Genomic DNA, 16,915 nt, shown 5'->3' on the forward strand with positions numbered 1-16,915 from the left:
AGTCAATCTTCAAAATTGACATATCCAGGGTTCAACAATGTATTAACTTACTAGAAACATGGATGTATGCCCATAAGTTAAGCTCAATACAGAAAAAAACACATTTTTATGTTTCAACTCAAAACCAGAACAAATCCCTAAGATGATTACCATCAAGCAAAAGTTGACTTTACTCTTTCTCCAACCATCGAACTCCTAGGCATTCAAATTGACAACGCTCTTTCCCTGGAGGCACAAGTTAACACCTTAGCCAAAAAAAGTTTCTTCCTAATGAGAACGCTCCGTACCATTCAGAAGTACTTTGAAATCAGTCATTATGAACAGTTGGTGAATGTGCTGTTACTATCATCTCTTGATTACTGTAACTTAATATACTTGGGCTGCACAAAGACCTTAGTTAAGAGACTTCATTCAAAATACAGCAATCAGACTAATCTTTGGACTATCAAAATCTGACAGTGTCTCCCCTTTTTATATCAAACTACATTGGTACCCATTGAGGCAAGTGTGTCTTTCAAATTGGCGTTCTTCCTTTTTAAAACATTACAAGGACTGATCCCTAGCTATCCACTAGCTCATTTCTGCTTTGCAACCTCTGCAAGAACTAGGAGACAGGAAGCTTCTAATTTTTTCACTTTCCCCTCATCTAAGGGTAAGAAGAGACTAGGCTCTGTTCAAGCAGCCAGACCCTGGAAGGACATTGCCGGAATGTTTTCTCCTTCACAATCATATCTCGTGTTTCGAAAGAAGATTTAAAAAGAACTTTCTTATGTATTATAATTAGATTCCTGTTGTAAACCAGTTTGAGTGGCTTGATACCAGGAAAGAGAGAAACTAAATGCTATGCTAAAGCTTTGGGATGGTGATTCAGTATTCGTTTTTAAATCTGTTGCAGTTTTTTATTTTTCTGTCAGTTTATTTGTATATATTTTGTTTTCCTTTTCAGACATAACACCTATCTACAAGAATGCACAGGCCAGCGGGAACCAACCTACCAACTTAATATACATGACATGAAGCTGTTGTTCCTGCGCTTTGCTATGGAACAGTCCTTTAGTGCCGATACTGGTGGAGGCGGCAGAGAGAGCAATATACACCTCATTCCATACATCATTCACACGGTGCTATACGTCCTGAACACGTAAGTATATATCCCCACCTAGTCAGTCTCCCTTAGCCAGAAGAGCTATTTACAGAAAATAAGTTAGTGCAAATTGGTGGAACAGGGAATGGATGTGACATTATGGGATATTGAAATAAGTTTTGGTGAAGGGCATTGGGAAAAGGTGACAATCGAGGAACTCACAGTAAACCCTGTGGTGTTCAGTGGAACTTCTCTGAAACTCGAAAGTCTGCGTATGGGAAAGTGCTCGAACCCAGGAGACTTTCAGTCTGACACAGATGGAACATCAGTGATGGTGTGCTTTCACAAAAATTTCATATCATTTAAAAGGTCTTGCAGAGGGCCTGCTGCCTAAAACTCTTATGTGCTCAGTCTTCAGTCCAGGCTGTGTATTTCCCTTGTAATGGGATGGGCAGACAGAATAGACCATATGGTCTTTATCTGCTTTCATTTTCTATGTATATGTACGTCTACACACGTTACTAGTGTGCAGGTCCTTGGAACATGGTAACATAGTAGGCGACAGTAGATAAAATACTAGGTTGGCCCATCCAGTCTACCCAGTTGAGATTCTTCCACATATAAATTCAAACTCCTACCCTCACCCCCACCCCTCCATCTTGGCTCTTACTGGAATTCTCCAACTTTTACACACTAGCGTCCTCCGTATCTGTCCGAAGTATACCCAAAATCTGTCCGAAGTATACCCAAAATCTATTATATGTGCTGGCCTCCATTTTGGAGACCTTTATCTGCAACTTGATTCTGGCAAGACTAGTGTTTAATCCAACATCCAGGAGCCTTCTGTGTCTTATTACCAAGTTCTGTAATCTACAGCCACTGAGATTATTCCAAAATCAGCCAGTTTTCCAATCCCACTTCTCCTGCTGACACTCCTTGTACTGTTGGGGAGGTCACTTCATCCTTAAATCACTTTGACCTTGCCAGTGAAAAGGTGTGAAATAAATGAAAATAGAAAATTACTGCAGCCATCTTAGAAGGCCGATACATTGCTGTATGGGTTATAATTCCCATGCAGGGTTGTAATGGTCCCATGCTGTTAGGAATTATGTTGGTGTCTATTCCATGCATCCCCAACCCTTTGCCTGAAAAAGTATCTTCTAATGTTGCTCCTCAGTCTGCCCCACCTGAAGCCTCTTACTGTGTCTTTGTGTTTTAGAGCTTTCTTTCCTGCAGAAAAGATTTTCTTCTTGTGCCTGAGTTTTATTCTTATTTTTCTCTCTGTGACTCCCCTTCTCTAAGGCGTAGACGTACAAGGGGCACATTTTCACATAATCAGGGTTGTTTTTATTTGCTGATATTGGTCATGTATCTAACCTAATATTCCACATTTTTGTTTATTCTTTCTAAACTTACAGTTCAAAAAAGGTGGTCATGCTTGTTCCAAGGGCCTGCATACTGGCAATAGACCTTAGTTTGGCAGCCAAAAGAAGCTGCTGCCCTCAGGGACACTAGATCAGATGAATTCCACAATGACAGCTTATTTATACACGGTGCAGTATTGTGGAAGAAGAGCTGAATGACTAGAGTCGGGTGGACTTCTACATTCTATGTCCCAGAAACACCAAAGGAAGACTTGTGATAAAGTATATAATATCACATTCATTGTTAATTTAATCATGAATCGATAATGACTGTGACCATTGGGCAGACTGGATGGACCGTTACTGCCATCATTTACTATGTTGCTAGAGAGTTTTTGTACATTTATGTTAAGAGAAGAAATATATTTCTTATCTGACTTCTGCAGAACTCGAGCAACTTCCAGAGAAGAGAAGAATCTGCAGAGTTTTATGGAGCAGCCCAAGGAGAAGTGGGTGGAGAGCGCCTGTGAGGTGGATGGTAGCTACTACTATACAGTTTTGGCACTTCACATCTTGTCCCCAGAGAAGTGGAAGGCTGTACGGATTGACGTCCTAAGGCGACTCCTTGTTACTGCACATGCTCGAGTGGTATCACCAGGGGGAGCCAGCAGGTTAGGAAACAGCTATTGTAGGTCTGGTCTTGTCGAGCTGCAGTTTTGTTAATGCATAAGAACATTCCAGCCACCAAGCTAAAGTCTTCATTTGTTTCTGTTATCCTTTTACTTGATTGGATAAACTAAACATTCATGATTAGTAACCTGCCTCGTTAGCTCGATCATAGAAACAGACAGACTGGAAGGTAAAAGTGATATAATCTGCAGGTACTTTTTACCAGCGTTTCAGAGGGTACAAGTTTCCCTCTTAAGCTTACACTGAAATAGAAAACAGAAGTACCTTGGCATCCCTCTTCTCCAAGTGCCCTTATATGCATAATTTTACACAAGCTTCCTAATTTTGGAAGCAGATATGGAACATATTTCCGCACATAAACCCCTGTTTTATTCTTGTGAATGCCTCCTGGAAATTGCTCTCTTTAAGAAAAAATATTACATTCCTTGTCACTAGAATGAGCAAGCAAGGGTGACCAAACAAGTTAGTCCTTGTTTTCAGTCACTGTTTCAGGGAATCAGATTCCTCAGGCAAGGAGTGAAGGACATTTAATCAAACAAACCAAAACGTCACTGTTAATCAGTGTTCAGTATTCTCATAGACCCATGTGAGCCTATATTTCTCTCCATTTTAAAACTGCTGACTGGTGAATTATCTCTTTAAGCGATATCTGTTCTTTATTTTTCATTTTTTATTCTTCGGAAGAAAAAGCCTCAGACATGTACAGGTATCTAAGAAGATTCTGCATATTATACCTGGGTTTCATCAATCATAGGCTTAAAAAACCTCCAACATTAAAAACTGGAGGTTTTTTAAGCCTATGTTTGATGGACCGGGGAGGGAAGAGAGAAAGCAGTGTTGGGCTTGGTGGTGAGGGTAGGAGAGGGAGCTGTGTTGAAAGACGATGGAGAAGCATTGGACTTGTGGGGGTGGGGGGGTTCAGGGAAGGAGAAGGAGCTGACTACCAGAATTTAATAGGTACCACTACCATACCATTCTGGCTTGAGTTGTCTCTGTCTTTTGTTTTGAGTTGCTTGCAATACAATGCAGAGGAAATTGGTGATTAGTAATACTGATTACTATGCTAAATATGAGAAAATATCTAATTGAAGTACTGGGAGTTTCTGTAGTTAATTTGCCCCATATCAACTGCATTACAAGAAGAGTGTGGACAGTAATATGGAAATGGATGGAAGTTCTAGATGTTTCAGCTCGTTTGGAAGGTGGCTAGAGGTGGCTAGTACCGGTGGCTGGCTTGCTGTGTGTGTGTGTGTTGATCATGGGATGATTGCTGGTCACGTCAGCCCCTTGGTTTGAGGTTGGGGAATTGGGGGGGGGGAGGGGGAAGTATTGGTTTTATGTCTGTTTCAGCACATGTTTGTGATTTTGCATTTTCATTAACACTCAGTAAAAACAAAACTTCTGAAGGTTATGGGTACGGGCAGGAATGGAGGAGATTCCAGTGGGGACGGGTCAGATTTCTATCCCTTTGCAACTCTCTACTTTAGAATTAAACAAGCACCTGAGTACTTGTATCTGAGTTGGGGCTATCTGGGATCAGGTTCCGCAGCGTTTACATTTGCAATCTTACAGAGAGAGAGAGGAAAGGTGGCTGCTGCTACTATAGTATTCTCTGCCAGCCATGTGGAGTAGCATTGAAGGATGTTCTTAAAGGAGCAGGACTGGTGAGAATTCCCAGGGTTGCTCAGACATGCCATGTGAGGCGGCAGGACTGAAGTGGAAGGTGTGAGAGATGTACACTTAGTATGGTAACACCCAGTTTTTACAAAATTGCCAGGAGGCCTTTCCATTTATGTACCTGGCATTGATGTGATAAGAATCTGCACCATCACAGCGTGATTTGATTAGCCACTACAAGGATAGACAAAAATTCTGTCTTGGGGCTTCCAAATTAACATTAAAAAAAAAGGTACAAACATCTGATACAATCAAGTAAAGTACTGTAGAATTTCTTTCATTCAGCGAGTCTGTTTGAAGTCAAATTCCACATTACAAGTAGCTTATAATCGCTAGTGCTCATGATGCTGTAGGTTAAGGTTTGCACCAAAAGTTAAACCATACATCTCAACATTTGGTAGTGCCTAAAGGACAAAGTGGATGTAGTACCGCTTTTCAAGGGTAAGAACAAGGAGGAAGCAGAAAATCACAGGCCTGTTAATCTAATATTGGTGGTGGGCAAAGTAATGGAAGAACTATGAACAATAGAAAGGATTATAGACAACATGGTTTTAACAAGAGGAAAATCTTGCAACACAAATAGACATGGAAGCTTAATAGTAGGAAAGACTGAGGATAGAATTGGTAAGATAAACAACTGAAGGGAACAGTGGGAGAAAAGCATAGTGAGGTGTAGAGATGTCTCTCTTCTACTTTTTATAACTGTGAACAACGGGGAGATGAACAATAGCTGAAATGGAGGAGGCAGAATGAGGGTGAAGTCATGGAAAAATAATAGCGTTAGGGAAAAGAGGTATACGGAGCAGACGGAGAAGAGCAGAAGATGGTGAAGAGGGAGCAAATTGCACAAATAATGGAAGGGCTTCAGATATTTATTACAACACCTTGAGAGTTCTGAGGAAGCTGAGCTGGAGAGGGTGAAATCAGAGAGACATGCAAGGCAGGAATGACTGAAACACTGTTCATCCTGGCCATTGCTTCCGTGTTTATTTGAAATGTAATCTTCAGTCTACAGCCTAGGCTACTTATCTTAAAGTGATTTTTTTTTCATCTTGAAAGTATAGGGTTGATTGGAAATGAATCACAGCGTAGCTTGGTGAATCTCAGTGTCTAAGGCATTATAAGGGAGTGACACTTCAAAGAAAGACGTTATTATAAATATGTGTTGGACATGAAGCTATGTGATGGTTGTGTTTACCACAGCATGATGAATGTGGGTGTTATGTGAGAATGAATCATAGAAAATCATTGTAGAGTTCCTCTTTCTGGTGATAACGTACTGCAATCCCTTGTAAATCTGTAGTAGTTCAATACATAAATAATCAGTTAATGCTTTGTAAGTGTACTAGTGATTTAGTTTTCATCCAGTTACGTGAATTGATTTGTGTGCTGTGTAAGCAAACTCATTGATTTGACTTATACGATTGTAGCCTCAGCTCTGCCGATCCTCATCTGAAATTTGCTGCTCAATCATTTTTTTTTCTCTTACAACATCTTCTTCTGTTTGGAAAATTTTATTGTTTGACATTGCATACATTATTTTTTTGGACCAAGGCTGAGAAACAAGCCAGTAGCTTCTAGATAATGCCCCAAGTACAGGAAATGCCTTTTAAGGAGTATGGCAAATGCTTTTGACAAAGATGTGTCTGAAAGTGGTTCAGACCCAGCAAAAGAACCTCATGTTCTACCTGACTGATTTAAGTCAAACTAGGAAGCCCTAGAACGGCCAAGGGAGCAACTGCATTTGTATTGGTCCCCAGATAACTTCCAGTCACCATACGCAACATTAAAACAGTATAGGTTTTCTGGATAAATGTATCTCAGTTCTTGATGTAAGTCGCATTGAACTCTACATGGGAATATTAGCGACTAATAAGAAATAAAGTAAAGTCAGTTGCCTGTTGCCTCAATGACTCAGTCAGAAGATGGGTCCTTGAAGCAGCAGCCAATTCCAATTTAATTTGGGTCACCACCACAAAGGACTTCACAAATCAAAGTGAACGAGCAATGAGTTTCAAGCAGAAGCAACAGCTTAATAGCACTCCTCATCGGCATACAGCTCAGAAGACTTGAGCATATGAGCAGAATCACTGTTTATTACAACTTTACAAATTTTGTGGGTGATAAAATTCATAATGAGAGTATTCACTTGTAAGATGAAAGACACAGTTGTCTTTTTGATCCCTCCTAGATCATTAGAGTGCTGTTTCATTGTAACATGAGACATTTATGTGTATTTACAATTTGTATTTATGTAAAGGTTTCTGTTTATTATCATTTTTTGGTTTTGTATTTATTATAAATTAATTACTCAAAAATATATACCTCCACGATATATTATTAGAGCATTTCAGAGGGATATTCTATCAAAATGGGGGGGAGAACCCTCAGATTCAATTAGCAGTGCATTTTTTCGAGTGCTGTCCCTTGTTCAATCATTGCATTAAAAAAAACTCCTTTCTGAAATGGAATTTCATCAGTTTAAATTTAGCAATACTTCTGTTTCACTATTGCCAACTTTATAATCATTCTATATTCATTCTTTAATTCGAAACTTAGCTGTTAATATGATCCGCGGGTCCACCGCTGCTTCAGTGATATTTAATCGGACCTGTCTCTGGCTTCATAGATGAAGCCTCCCTCCCTCCCTTATTGGCCTTCTGCCTACCAGTTAGTATAATTCTTTCACATTTTTAGGACCAGAAGAATTTTCCCTCCCAGGGCGGTGGCACTTCTCTTCCTTTCTTCCCCTAATATAACCTTCAGCTCCCTCTGGATTTCAGATAAGCTAACCACCAATGCTCTACTGGGCACAGACTGAGTCTTGAGCTAGCAGTAGAAGGCAAGAAAACAACCTGGCCCCTGATAAAAAGGAATTATGTAACATCTCAATCTTTCTTTTAAAAAAAAATGAACTAATATCCAAAGCAGAAAGGGGGGACAAAGTCGTGTCCCCGATCTGTCCATTCTTCTCATCTTTTACTATTTTGCAAGTCGTCTAAATTCAAAATCAAATCCTGCTTTGCTTGGCTAACAGCCACCCTAGAAGATCGTACGTGTACTTTACATTTTTTAAACACATTTTCAGATTTAAACAACTTCTGTAACTTCTCTAAGTGGCATCCATGTTTGAATATTTGCAAACCCATCATGAAACCAATCCTGCCCTCCCCCCCCCCCCCCCCCTTCACACAAGGAGTTTACCCATATCTGCCTTTCTGGGGCTAATTCAGATAGTATCTTTGTAAACAATCAATTCCAGATCCTAACTTTCTTATCAAATGATGTAACTTTCAGACCCACTGCCACAACGCTGTGCGATCTACAATATTCAACAGCAGACCAGTTTAATGCACTGTCCATCTCTGAGGATCACCTCTTTCAAGACTTTAATACCTGTATTCTGGCCAAAAGATGTGGTCTAACCAAACATCTGGAATAACCCCCATCTTCTGCTTCCCAAATTAAGCAACACTAACTTGCCATCTCAAAGATGAGATCCAGCATATAACCACCAATACAGGTTAGGGAACCAACTAATTACCGAAACCCCAAAGCCTCCACATTTGCCCAAAACATCCCCTCCTCTGCAGTTTGCTGTAGAGAATAATGAATATTAGTCACCCAGCACCAATTATGTTGAGAGATTCAATTTATTTCATGGGTCCAAATATGGTTTTGACCTACTACTACTACTTAACATTTCTAGAGCGCTACTAGGGTTATGCAGCGCTGTACAGTTCAACAAAGAAGGACAGTCCCTGCTGAAAGGAGCTTACAATCTAAAGGACGAAATGTCAAGTTGGGGCAGTCTAGATTTCCTGAATAGAGGTATGGTGGTTAGGTGCTGAAGGCCTTTCCCCAGCACTGAGACTCTGTTGTTATCTCTGACCTCTGAGGTTAGACAGGTTCTGTGTTGGGGCGGCAAAATGGTGCTTCTGCAGTTTGGAATCTCTGCTGTGTTAGACACAGTGAACCATGAAATAATTTTATTACTATCCAGCTGTGGACTGGTGAATTCAGTGTTTTGTTGGTTTAAGTCATTTCTAATATACAGGCAATATACTTTTTTAAAGGATGGTAATTTTTCTGCCCTATGGATTTCACCATTTAGCATGTCCCGAGGTTCTCCTATTTCCTCTCTCCTTATACAATCTTTATATGAGCACCTCGGGACGGCTTTCCCTGGGATCTGGTGAATTGTTAATGTCTTATGCTGATGATGTTTTCCTCTTAGTTATAGTTGAGCAGAATATTGTTTCTCTTTCTTCTATGTTTTACACGTATCAAGAAAATTGCTGCATGGTCTAGTGCTACGCAACTTAAATTGAATGAGAAAACGAAGATTTTATGGTTTAAACTGTTCTAATAGTCCACAAGTTATTGTTTAAAGGTTGATAAAGAGTCTAGAGTCCTGGGTATGATTCTTGACTCCTCTTTGTCAATGGAATCTCAGATAAACAACATTGTACGGAAGGCTTATTTTAAACTTAACTCTGATTGTTATGTTCTTACTTTTTACAGGATCATTTTAGGGTAATTGTTCAATTGACAATCTTAGCGTTATTAGATTACAGTAACTCGTTATACTTAGGTGCAGCAGTGAAGTACATTTCTAAGCTTCAGCTAGTTCAAATTTCTGCAGCAACACTGATTTATCAATGGTCTAAGTTTGATAGGGTATCTCCTTTGTTGGCCAAGTTGTATTGGCTGCCTGTTCAGACAAGGCTCTTTTTACAAGTGCTTTGTTTGGCATTTGCCCTGGGGATTTATCAAAAAGATTTAGGATTTTAAATAATAGTTCTGCTTCTCGTTTATACAACCAATTAATTTTGGTATTTCCATCTTTTAAATCTGTTTTTACACATTCTTTTTGGTTTTCTATTGTTTGTCTTTGGAATAGCCTTCCTATTACGATTCACTTTTTGAAGGATTTTTAAAAAAAATCTTTCGGAAGGCGCTAAAGACTCATTTGCTTTCTTGAAGTTAATTTGATGAATATGTTATTGAAATGTTTTTATTTTAAGTTGTTCATTGATTTTATAATTTATTATCTCGCCTTGAATTCCGTTGTTGGGAGAGTTGGTGGGTTATAAGTACCTTATAACATAACATCACAACCTACTGGAATTGAAGGATAATATCTAAAATAAGGAAAGGTCAGTGAGCAAAACCAATGATCAAAATGTGCAACAGTGGACATATCGTGCACTTCTACTGCCAACCTTTCACATTTTGGCCATACAATGTGTCACCTAACTCAGAAGCAAAGACCTACAAAAGACCCCCAACCATCAATTCTTCTACAGTGGAGAGGAGTAGCCTAGGGTTAGAGCACTGGGCTGACGACCAGGGAAGCCGGATTCAAAGCTCACAACTGCTGCTTGTGGTTAAGTCACTAACCCTCCATTGTCTCAAGTACAAACTTAGATTGTGGGCCCTCCAGGGACATACTTAATGTGCCTGAATGTAACTCGTCTTGACCTACTATTGGAAAAGTGGAGAACAAAATCCAAATCTTGCATGACAGGACTAGGCTAAAGTCACTATCCCCTCCCATAACCAAATCTCCCTAATATAAAGCGTATCCAGTGCCAGCTCCCTTGCAAAAATCCCTCACCTGTACTTGCTTTTATCACGACCGTACATTCATCTGCTTTCATCTCTATTACTTTGTAAGCAGCAGAAGCCACTTAACATACACAAAGGCTGTATCATGCAGGTGTGGCTCATACATTAAAGGTACACAAGCAGATTAACTTGTCTCTCTTCGTTGTTTCTCTGGAAGAACTGGTGACTAATGGCATATTTTATACTTAATACTTTAAAGGAAGTTGCTGGAGAAAGTCATTTGAAAAGTAATCATTTGTTTGATATATGTATAAGAGAGCTGTATGCTTAGTATTAAATGAATATGGACAGGTTAGAACAAGCTACTGATTGAACTCAAATGGTACTTTAAACAATCTTCCATCAGTTTAGCTTCTAAAGATCATTGAATTGTATTTATTTAGATTACGTGTTACTAGTGAAGTAATGAAAATAAGATTTCATTATATGTTTTTCTTTCTTATGCAATAATTCGTACTGTTCAGATGATAATATACTGCATTATTTAACAACAAGGTGGTAAAACAAAATTGTTAAATTTTTGCTTTCAGAATTTTATAAATCTTGTTGTAGAAGCCACTGAAATGGTTGTAGAGAAATAAGGATCCTGGTTATAAAAGCCACCCTATTTAAAATAAGTAGCTAGTCACAGGTCATTAATAGCCATGTGACTCATTTCATAGGTCTGTGCTCAATCTAGCAAAAGGCATTTTTGCTTTACAAAAATTATGCCAGGTTTTATTAAAATTTGATATAGTGCACACAGGTAACCATATAGGTAGTTTATAGTTAAAAAGAAGTTTGAAAAGAACTACAAAACCGATAGGACAGAGGAATAGTATAGGAGAAAAGGTCCAACATGGGTTGCCCTACAGATTCATTTCTGGTGGTGGTGGTGGAGTATTTCCTTTGTTGGAAATAATCAATCTCTCCAGACTGGTTTTTAATATTTTAGACCTAACAGTGTTCTCTCCTCTCTCTAGATTAACGGATAAAGTGGTAAAGGACTACTCTGTTTATCGCTCTAGCCTGCTCTTCTGGGCTCTGGTAGATCTTATTTACAGTATGTTTAAGGTAAGCAATGTTTGATTTAGAACATGTTTTTTTGCAACTGCTAGATTGTGCTTTTTGTGCTTGAAATGGCTGGCACAAATACAAGTAAAAAGACCTCCTTTACAGCAGTGGTATCTGGTTCAGGATATCTGGAAGAAATGAACTTTGTGTGTCCAAGTTGTCACTGAAGAACCAGCTCATCCCTCCTCTAGCTTAAGAGCTAACCAGAGTTGTTATCTGTTCAGCTAACATTCCTGATGTTTATCTGTCATGAATGTATGGGATGACATGGATGTTGGCTAAATCCTATTCGTTAAGCTAACAACCATACAATACAAGGTTCATCAAAGTATCTCTAAATGATCCAAAATCAAATATTAATACATGAGAAATTGTACAGACTTCAACAGTGAGAAGGTATAATTATAACTCTGCCTTTTCATTTGCAATCAACTGCGTCATCCAGGTTTGTGCTATGAAGTCTCAACAACTAATAGTAATCCTACTCCTTTAGTGGAATATGAAGCTTCCAAAATAGTTAGCAGTGCTGCAACTCTAAAATAAGTTTAAAATAATTGTGTAAATCTATAAATTAATATAACCAAAAACATTTTTTTTATTTTAACAAAGTGTCTTCAAATGACTTCTTCACCAACTTAATGCACACAGTGTAACAATTTGTGAAAGGCAAAACTTATCTTCGTATGACGGAGATTGTCTCAAAGCCAGACAAGAAAAATGTCCAACATCTAGGTGGTTTGGCACCTCACTGTGCCTGTATTGGGGCAAAGTGTAAAATTTTAGAGAAAACAAATATAAATATGGATACCCATAAGCTTTAAATTGCCTGAACATCTCACTGCCAAATTTTTAAATTCATCAATCAAGGGGCATAATCTCTTGAAGTGTAAGAATTATCCAACAGGTCCTTTGTAAAAGGGTCCAGATGAGAACTAGGAAATCTCAAAAAGTGATGCCATCCCTAGTGATACCCAAAAAAGATACCTTCATGTTCAAATCAGAGCCATTTAATCATTTAAATAATGATTTGAAAGAAGAGGGACCAATCTCCACACCTCTAAAAACAACATCAAAACACTAGAGATGACCAGAAGAACAGCAATGCAGACAAAAAGCCTTCAAAAGGGTCCTTTATTGAAAACTGCTCAAATAACATTCATTGAAGAACACATTTCTATTCAAGGGACTCGACACAGGCTATACTGCCTGCATCAAGAGTCCAAAATAGGTTTAAACAAAAAGCAAATTAATAACCACATTAATAAACAATCATACATACCAAAAGTACATAAAACTTGTAATTCAAAGTAAAAAAAAAAGAAAGACATACCATAATTCAGACATCCCAGATGTAAAAGATTATAAACACATCATCTGTTTTATGAAACCTATATAAATAGACCAATGGCAAGCAATGACTTAGTCAGAACAAAGGCATCAAAGCAAAGCGTAGATTATATAAATGCAAAATTGTGAATCAAATACATAAACACATGAGTGTATAAAAAGTAGGTGATGCAGACCTAAGCAAAACATAAATGCATACAAAGGAAAACATTAAAAAATGTGATGGTGATAAATAAACAAACTGGCAGAACATTCAAAACATGTGTATTGCTTATTAAAACTGCCTTAAAAGATACAGGCCAATATAAACCAACAGCTTAGAAAAATCACCATAGAAGAATTGTATCAATAAAGTGTTTCTAAAAAAAAAAAAAAAAAGGAGGCCAAGGCATTTCTGCGGGTAACGCAGTGCTTGGTGTGCAGAAAGGAACTGTTAGAAATCTGCCCACCCACCTACTATACAGATAAATTTATACCCACTGCTTGAGGAAATGTTCCCACAAGCAGGGTTGAGGAGGAGTTAATTACCTGCAAACATAATTTTAATCCAGAAATTGTACTCCCCAAGTAATGGATGTAAATGTAAGTAAGCACCTTGTTTTCCTGGGGTAGCTCAGTAGTCAAGAGGCTGAAAACCAACAATCCAAGGTTCAAATCTGCTTTTCCTACTAACATTCGTTGAGACCTTGGACAAATCACTTCATTTTCTACTGCCTCAGGTACAAGACTTGGAGCAACATGTAAGAGTTCAATAACACATGTTGTTAGTAGCTACATCCCATTGACAGTAATAGGGCCTGTGCTAAATAACAGGTTATATGAATGGTGAATGGCTATTTAATCTTGAAGATCCTGAGAGGTGGCCTGTTTTCAGCTTAAGTCTGAGATAGAGTGGTGGGCTCATCTGGCGTTAACATGGTGGCAGTCGCTGACAGTGTGGAGTTGGAGAATGTGTAGGGTTGAAAGCAGATCCAAAGTTCCAGTGGTGAGCCCCTTACAAAAACTTATTTGTGTGAGATGTTTGTCAAAGGAAATGAAAACAGGAACTGGTATCTACTACACAGGAACTTAAGGGCTTACTACAAGAGCTGTGCTCAGATCTGAGTGACTTAGGCCTGTGGAGGAGAGGCACAGTAGAGGATTGAAGAGCAAGATGATGCTATAGACAGTAGGAATTTCGTACTGAGAAGTTAGAACAGAAAATGAAGGCTTTATTAGAGAAAATTGAGGACCTGGAAAATGGTTCCCATGGAAGTTATTTGCAGATTTGTGGGGTCTCAGACGGTGGAACTTTCTGCCAGAGGAAACTCCTGAAAGCCAAATTTAGATTCTTAGGTAGAAAGCTGAAATCCAGATCCTCCAGGGTTGGACATTGTTTAAGTCCAGATCAAATATATTCCATGTATTTACAAAGGTGGAAAGAAGAGCAAACAACAGCCAGCTTGGTTAAAAGGTGAACTGAAAGAGGCTATTAGAGCCAAAAGAACGTCCTTCAAAGAATGAAAAAAGGACCCGAATGAAGAAAATAAGAAGCAACATAAGCACTAGGCTTTTCCTACCACCTCTATGCTGATGACTCCCAAATCTACCTTTCTACCCCTGATATCTCACCTTGCATCCAAACCAAAGTTTCAGCGTGCTTGTCTGACATTGCTGCCTGGATGTCTCAACGCCACCTGAAATTAAATATGACCAAAACCGAGCTTCTCATTTTCCCCCCCAAACCCACCTCCCCGCTCCCCCCATTTTCTATTTCTGTTGATGGCTCTCTCATTCTCCCTGTCTCCTCAGCTCGAAACCTTGGGGTCATCTTTGACTCTTCTCTCTCCTTCTCTGCTCATATCCAGCAGACCGCCAAGACCTGTCGTTTCTTTCTTTACAACATCCGTAAAATCCGCCCCTTTCTTTCCGAGCACTCTACCAAAACCCTCATCCACACCCTTGTCACCTCTCGTTTAGACTACTGCAATCTGCTTCTTGCTGGCCTCCCACTTAGTCACCTCTCCCCTCTCCAGTCAGTTCAAAACTCTGCTGCCCGTCTCATCTTCCGCCAGGGTCGCTTTACTCATACTACCCCTCTCCTCAAGACCCTTCACTGGCTCCCTATCCGTTTTCGCATCCTGTTCAAACTTCTTCTACTAACCTATAAATGTACTCACTCTGCTGCTCCCCAGTATCTCTCCACACTCGTCCTTCCCTACACCCCTTCCCGTGCACTCCGCTCCATGGATAAATCCTTCTTATCTGTTCCCTTCTCCACTACTGCCAACTCCAGACTTCGCGCCTTCTGTCTCGCTGCACCCTACGCCTGGAATAAACTTCCTGAGCCCCTACGTCTTGCCCCATCCTTGGCCACCTTTAAATCTAGACTGAAAACCCACCTCTTTGACATTGCTTTTGACTCGTAACCACTTGTAACCACTCGCCTCCACCTACCCCCTCCTCTCTTCCTTCCCGTTCACATTAATTGATTTGATTTGCTTACTTTATTTATTTTTTGTCTATTAGATTGTAAGCTCTTTGAGCAGGGACTGTCTTTCTTCTATGTTTGTACAGCGCTGCGTATGCCTTGTAGCGCTATAGAAATGCTAAATAGTAGTAGTAGTAGTAGTGATAAAGAAGGCTAAACGAGAATATGAAGAGAAACTTGCCACAGAGGCAGATCCTCAAAGTAACAACTTTCAGGTATGTCAGAAGCAGAAAGCTTGTGAAAGAATCCGTGGGTCCATTAGATCATGAAGGAGCAAAAGAGACACTTGGGGAGAACAAGGCCATAGCAGAGAGACCAAATGCTTTGGTCTTTATGGAAGAAGATATAAGAGATATACCTGTACCAGAAATGTTTTTATGGGTGACAGTACGGAGGAACTAAAAAATCTTGCTGAACTACTACTACTTATCATTTCTAAAGCGCTACTAGACATACGCAGCGCTGTACACTTGAAGCTGCAAGATGTACTGAGCCAAATCAGAAAATTAAGGAATAGTAAATCACCTGGACCAGATGGCATGCAACCTAGGGTAGTCGTCAAAAATCTCAAACAAGAAATTTCTGATCTGGTAATGATCTGTAACCTGATGTTAAAATCGTCCATAGTACCAGAAGATTGGAAAGGGACCAGTGTAATGATGATTTTTAAAAAGGGTTCCAGGTTGCTTTTAGATTGTAAGCTCTTTGAGCAGGGACTGTCCTTCTATGTTTGAATTGTACAGCGCTGCGTAACCCTAGTAGCGCTTTAGAAATGGTTGTTGTTGATCTGGGAAATTACAGACCGGTAAGCCTGACATCGGTGCTGGGCAAAATAGTGGAAACTATTATAAAGAATAAAATTACAGAACACATAGACAAACATGGGCAGCCAAGGGAAGTCTTGCCTCACCAATTTTTCTTTGAAAGCATGAATAAACATAAGTACATAAGTATTGCCACACTGGGACAGACCGAAGGTCCATCAAGGCCAGCATCCTGTTTCCAGCAGTGGCCAATCCAGGTCACAAATACCTGGCAAGATCCCAAAGATTCCCACTGCAAAACATGCTCCCCCACCTGATAGCATGCTGCAAACGCCCCCAAGTGTCGTCTTTTTTTTTTTTAATACCAGCGGTGCTTTGTTCCAGCTACGGGCCCGCCTCAAAGAACTTCTCCCAGGTAAACAGGGGAGAAGGCTGAGGCACACCACTCACCAAAGGAGAGCAGGAGGGGGAGAGGGACCCAGAGACCAGAGTATACACCCCCAAAAGCACAGAGGCCCAAGCCCGAGGCCAGACAGAGACTTTTTTTTTTTTCTGAAGCAATCCCTTAAATACTATTCCAACTTGTCTTACTAAATGGGGCCAAAAATGGCACACCCAACCAAAGAAGAGCAGGGTTGCACAGCGCCTTATACAGGTGTCACTACTCAATAATTCTCAGTCTCCCTCTGCTGGTAGGAGTGCATATTACCCACTCGTCGGGAATGGTCTGGAGCAGATGATAAAGGAATACAAAAAATATATACTATAGAAAAACCTATACAACAAATAGCCAACAAAGTTAGTTCTACCCTACTCCAGTTGTCTATCCAATTAG

General features: G+C 39.7%; 1 protein-coding gene across 4 annotated transcripts in view; it reads left to right on the forward strand.

The window, feature by feature from the left end:
- UBR4 (ubiquitin protein ligase E3 component n-recognin 4) overlaps positions 1–16,915 on the forward strand; it is a 314,627-nt gene that overhangs the window by 293,793 nt on the left and 3,919 nt on the right. For all 4 annotated transcript variants that reach the window (XM_030185684.1, XM_030185685.1, XM_030185686.1 and 1 more), the window contains 3 exons: positions 947–1,141; positions 2,895–3,119; positions 11,409–11,499. In XM_030185684.1, the coding sequence (XP_030041544.1) occupies positions 947–1,141; positions 2,895–3,119; positions 11,409–11,499 (511 nt within the window). The remainder of the gene's footprint in view (positions 1–946; positions 1,142–2,894; positions 3,120–11,408; positions 11,500–16,915) is intronic.

The sequence above is a fragment of the Microcaecilia unicolor genome, chromosome 13, assembly GCF_901765095.1.
Source record: "Microcaecilia unicolor chromosome 13, aMicUni1.1, whole genome shotgun sequence".
Classification (NCBI taxonomy): Eukaryota; Metazoa; Chordata; class Amphibia; order Gymnophiona; family Siphonopidae; genus Microcaecilia; species Microcaecilia unicolor.